The 6,000-nt window shown below is 40.5% G+C and overlaps 1 protein-coding gene across 1 annotated transcript; it reads left to right on the plus strand.

Moving 5' to 3' along the window:
* Nucleotides 1-2,622: 2,622 nt before the first annotated feature.
* LOC140005439 (uncharacterized) lies at nt 2,623-3,129 on the plus strand. The gene has a single exon (XM_072046425.1). The coding sequence runs from the start codon at nt 2,623-2,625 to the stop codon at nt 3,127-3,129; it is 507 nt and encodes a 168-aa protein (XP_071902526.1).
* The last annotated feature ends 2,871 nt before the right edge of the window (nt 3,130-6,000 follow it).

The following is a 6,000-nucleotide window of genomic DNA, read 5'->3' on the forward strand; positions in this document are numbered from 1 at the left end:
GCGCCCCAAAATGCCCGGAACAGTTGAATAGAGCGGAAGTATTTTGGTCGTTTGCCCCACACTACGAGCTTCTAGTTGTTGTGTGTTTGGAGCATTGGGGATATTTTTGTTTATTTTTTTCTATTTTTTTAATTTTAAAGTTTGATTTCACTATTTCAAAAGGTTCTCGCATTTTGAAACATTGGTTCTAGATAATTTGAGTTGTTTACCATGGAGTATGTATGCCAAAATTGGGTTGCATTCTCTCTCTTTGAGACTCTCTCTCTAACTTTAGAGATTTCCCTCCTCGGTGTAGGAGAGTGGGTGAGGAAAAGTGACCCAAAAGTTTTTCAAAGTTTCAAAATTTCAAACTCAAACACAAATCCCAATCTTAACATTTCTTTTGCCATCAAACCAGAAACAAATGGGAACCCAGCAATCTTGATTGCGGACAAAGCCAGAGTAGTAGGGTTAATTTATTGGAGGAGTAAATATTGTGGACAAAACATGACCCATAAAGACATTTTCATGGAGCATTAATTTTGTCGGAAGCTGGACAGTCATTTGGTTCATCTCTCTGGTTTCGTTTTCTTTTTGAGTCAATTGGTTTTAATTTGCAGTAGCTATATACCTCAGTCTTTGTTGTCTTTAGTTAGGATTTACAGATAACATTTTTTGCCTTGTCTGGTGACTTCAACACAGGTTATTCAGTTGCACATTTAAAGCTCAGAAGTAGTGCTTGGTTCCTTTGGAAGTCAAGAGACGCAGAAATGGAAGAAGCCCTAGCTAGAGCTTTCCAAAGATTTGAGCTGTCAGAAACAGAAATAGGAGGAGTAGATCTGAGTGGTGAGGATATTGAGGAAGGTGTTGTGGGGTGCCATGGAAGTTTAATAGGAAAGTTGGTGGGGGAAAAAGTAGCCAATTTCACAGGGATAAAGAATTTCACAAATCACGCCTGGGGATATCCCAGAAAGATGAAAGTTACTGAGCTAGGCCCCAATTTGTTCCAGTTTCATCTGGAGGAAGAAGAGGAAAAGAAAAAGATCTTGATAGGAGGCCCTTGGGTTATGGATAATCAGGTACTAATAGTTAAAGAATGGGTAGTGGGATGTGAAAGGAGCAACAATTTTTTCCAGCATGCTTTCCTCTGGATTCAATTATGGAACATGCCGGTCCATTGGATGAGCAGAGTGGTGGGTTTTAAACTAGGTGAGATTTTTAAGTCAGTTAGGGAGGTGATTATCACAGCAAATAGAGGGAAAGTGGTGAGGCACATGAAGATTTTGGCTGAGGTGGACGTCACTAGACCACTGGTTCGAGGAACAAAAGTTAACAGTAAAAAGCAAGCAGTGTGGGTTGAGTTCAGATACGAACGATGCCCGGATTTCTACTATAGGTGTGGCATCATTGGGCATAGTGACAGGACATGTAATGTGGGGGGAAGGGATGGAATAGCAGAACGTGAGGAACAATATGGAGCTTGGATGAGAGCTAGGCATATAATGGTGTCCCCTTTAAAGGGATGAGTGGAAGCAGAAAAGGTAATAGAAAGAAGGAAGGGGGAAAATGGGAACACAAGTTGCCAAGTGAAAACAGGAACAAAAGAGAAGGAAGCCACTATAACAATAGGTGGAAGAAATCATGTGGAGTTGGAAGGTAAGGAAAAAGAGGGGAAGGAACAAAGAATGAGGAGGCAGAATGAAGAAGGTGGGATGAGATATTGAAGGACCAAAGAAGTGTGGATAGGGAGAACCAAGAGGGGGGAAACATGGTCATGGTCTCAGCTGAGGGGAAAGATAAGAAGAAACAAATGAAAAATAAAGAACCTAACAGAGGGAACCAACCGTCACAAACTTCAGAGAATGAGGAAATGGAGGTGGAGATCACAAATGAGAAAAGTGAAAAAAAGATAATAGAAGCAGAAAATAATGACTGGTCAGACGTAAGAAAAGAGAGGAAAGCAGAAGTAATTGATGAGATTGGCAACAAAAAGGAAAAAAAGAGTTCATTCAGAAGAAAAGGGAGGCCGTCTAGGACCCCTCTACAAGCAATTACAAACATAGATGAAATGAGGGAACTGGGAGGAAAAAGGAAGGTAGCAGGTCTGCTTCAAGGGACACAACCAATGGAGGAGGATGAGGCTAATATCCCAAAGGTAAAAGTCATGAAGTTGGACTTAATCAAGGATAGAACAACTGGGGAACTGGAGGCTAACCCCCGTATGCCTCCACAATATAAATGAAGGCTGTGGTGTGGAATTATCGAGGTGCAGGAGGCCCCTTGACAATTCCCCAACTGAAGAAAGTTCTAAACTTCCACTTTCCTAATGTGGTGTTCTTATGTGAAACAAAGAATCAGGAAAAGTTCATGAGAAAGGTGCAAAGGAGAATTAGTTTTGAGAATAGTTATTTTGTTAACTCAGATGGAAGAGCAGGGGGGTTTGCGTTATTCTGGAACAATGAGGTGAAGATAGACCAGATAAGAAACACAGAATGGTACATTATTGCTCGAGTAGAGGATAAGGAAACAAATAGCCACTGGTGGTTAGTGGGTGTATATGCAAGCATAGACAGTAACACTTGGAAAGAGCAATGGAAATATTTAGAGGATAGGATGAAGGAATGGGGGAAGGCCTAGATAATTATGGGAGATTTTAATGACTTGAGATTGAATGAGGAGAAGTGGGGAGGAAAAGATAGAGCTGAAGGTGGTTTTAGAGAGTTCAACAGGTTTATTAAAGCCAATAATTTGATTGATCTAGGATATCAAGGAGTGCCATGGACATGGAGCAATAGCTGGGAGAGGGATGGTGAGGTGAAGGAAAGCTTGGACAGGTGCCCATGTAGTACAGAATGGATGCAACGATATGAGAAAGCACGGTGCAATCATGGTGAAATAGAAGCATCAGATCATCTCATGCTAATAGTTGACACTAATTCAGATACCAAAAGGAAGAAGAGGAGGTTCTACTTTGATCAAAGATGGACCAAAAATCCAGAAACAATGGAGGTGATTCAAGGAGTATGGAGAAAAGATCACCTTGGATCCAGAATGTTCAAAGTGACCAGGAAAATAAAGGAATGCCGCATTGCTATTCTGGAATGGAGGAAAAAAGTGCAAGGTAATTCCAAAGTAAGAATCAAGGAGTAAAAGGAGAAACTGATTAAGGTGAGAGAAGGAAATGATGGTGGTAAATGTGGACAAGTTGCTGAGCTAAAATCCCAGCTGAGTAAATCATATAAGAAGGAGAAGCTGTTTAGAGCCAAAAATCAAGGAGCAAATGGCTCAAGGAAGGGGATAGAAATACAATTTTCTTCCATTCAACGATAATGGCAAAGAGAAGGAGAAACACTATTAGTACTCTGCAGAAAAATGATGGGACATGGTGCAAGGATGAACAAGAGATAGAGGAGGAACTTAGTGAATATTATAAAGACCTCTTCACCACCACAAGTCCGGACAACTTTGAGGATATCCTTGCAAAGATACCAAGCACTATTTCTAGCCAAATGAATGAGTAGCTGACAAGATCAGTGGAGGAAAATGAGATAAGGCAAGCTTTGTTCTCCATGCTTCCAAACAAAGCACCAGGGACGGATGGTATGTCTCCTCTCTTTTTTCAACACTACTGGAATATTATCAAACTGGATTTAGTGGCAGCTATTAATAGCTTTTTCCATATGGGTTACATTCTCAAAGTTGTAAATGAAACTATTATCTCTTTGATTCCAAAAATTGAGGCTCCCAAATCTGTTGTAAATTATAGACCAATCAGTTTGTGCACTGTCATGTATAAAATCATTTCCAAAATCATAGCAAATAGGCTGAAAATGGTTTTGCAACACTGCATTAGTAACTCTCTGTTAGCTTTTATCCCAGGCAGGCAAATTCTTGATAATGTAGTGGTAGCTCATGAAATTTTTCACTTTTTGAAAAATAGGAGGAAGGGAAGGGTAGGATACATGGCTCTAAAACTTGACATGTCAAAAGCTTACGACAGAGTGGAATGGAAATTTGTGGGAAGACTAATGATGAAAATGGGTTTCTGTCCAATCTTTGTCAGATGGATCATGACTTGTTTGTCTACAGTATCTTACTCCTTCAATCTAAATGGCCAAAAAGTAGGTTATATCCAACCGAGTAAAGGGATTAGACAAGGTGACCCCTTATTACCATACCTGTTCATTATTTGTGCTAAAGGGTTGTCCAGTCTTATTCACAAAGCAGTGGCGAAGAAGGAACTCACAGGAATCAAATATGCAAGGATAGTCCGATCATTTCTCACTTATTTTTTGCAGATGATTCTCTACTATGCTGCTAAGCAAAAAAACAGGAGGCGTGGAAGGTCAAAAGCATTCTGGAAAGATATGGCAAAGCATCAGGATAGGTGGTAAATTTTGAGAAATCAACTATTTTCTACAGCAAAAATACCTATGACCAGAGGAAGAAAAAGGTGAAGGATGAATTGGAAAATATGAAAGAGGCAAGGAATAGAACATACTTGGGGCTCCCGATGGCAATTGGAAGATCTAAGACAAAAGTGTTTGGATTTGTGAAGAGCAAAATCAACAACAAGCTTCAAGGTTGGAAACAAAGCTACTGAGTCAAGGGGGCAAGGAAATACTCATCAAATCAGTAATTATGGCAATGCCAACATATGTGATGGCTTGCTTTAGACTCCCTAGAGGCTTATGTAGACAAATCACAATTAAAATTGCAAGGTTCTGGTGGGGAAAGGGTGAGCAAGAAACCTGTGTACATTGGGCAAGCTGGAAGAAGCTATCAAAAGTTAAAGGAAGAGGGGGAATAGGATTTAGAGGTTTAAAAGCTTTCAACACGGCCTTGCTGGCAAAGCAAATTTGGAGATTCTTAACAGCTCCAAATTTGCTAGTAAGCAAGGTAATGAAAGCAAAATACATGAAAGACCCAAACTAGATGGAAAAAAATCCCACAAACTCAGCTTCCTGGATTGGAAGAGTATACACAGTGCAAAATCACTACTATTAGCTGGACTTTGGAAAAGAATTGGGGATGGCAGGTCGGTGAGTATATGGAAAGACAGATGGATAACTGGATCTGAAAAAGGCATGGTGTCCGGCACAAAACCTGAGGATTACACGTTGGAATGGGTAAATGAGTTGATAGAAGAGGAGAGATGGAAAACTGAACAACTCCAGAAGTAGTTCAGTAACAAGGATGCTGAACTCATAAAAGATATCCCAACTAGCCTAGGAAGAAGAAAGGATAAGCTGATCTGGTGCTACTCCAAATCTGGAATGTACACTGTTAAGACTGGCTATGCAGTAGCAAGACAGTTTGAGGCCAAACAATGTGAACTGAGAGGACATGATGCTGAGACAAGTTGGGAGATAAGAAAGCACAGTCTGTAGAAGAATTTATGGCATATAAAGGTGAACGTAAAGCTCAAACATTTCATGTTGAAATGTTTGCAGAATTGTTTACCGGTCAATAAGGTGCTGTCAAAAAGGCTGGGAAAGGGAGAAGGAAGATGTGGCTGCTATGGGGAAGCTGAGGAAACAATTGAACATTTGTTCTTCTTCTGTGAAAACGCAGCAGAAGTATGGAAAATGGCTCCAGTTAGATGGGATGGATTATAGGACAAGCAACATAATCTATGGCTTTGGTGGGAGAAAGTTACTCAAGCACTCTCGATGGAACAAGGACAGGATAGAGTTAACCTCACCATCAACATCCCGTGGCAAATCTGGAAAGCCAGAAACAAAAAAGTTTTTGAATATGCAAACCAGGAACCATTCAAAACTTTACGAAAAGCACAAGCTGAGTGGTTAGAGTTTGACCAAGAGAGAGAGCCAGAACAGGAGGGGATTACAGGTCAGATCAATACCGAACTCCATTCAAGAAGGGAGATGCCAAGGGAAGAAGTGGTAAGATTGTATACGGATGCAGCCATATCAGCCAAAAGGATCAGGACTGCACAAGGGATAATAACAAGGAACTGGAAAGGAATGCTACTGAGAGCTAAAGGAATTGTCACCCAGG

The sequence above is a fragment of the Coffea arabica genome, chromosome 1c, assembly GCF_036785885.1.
Source record: "Coffea arabica cultivar ET-39 chromosome 1c, Coffea Arabica ET-39 HiFi, whole genome shotgun sequence".
Classification (NCBI taxonomy): Eukaryota; Viridiplantae; Streptophyta; class Magnoliopsida; order Gentianales; family Rubiaceae; genus Coffea; species Coffea arabica.

Coding starts and splice junctions, on each gene's coding strand:
- LOC140005439 (XM_072046425.1), top strand. CDS start 2,623: ATGGGAGATTTTAATGACTTGAGATTGAATGAGGAGAAGTGGGGAGGA.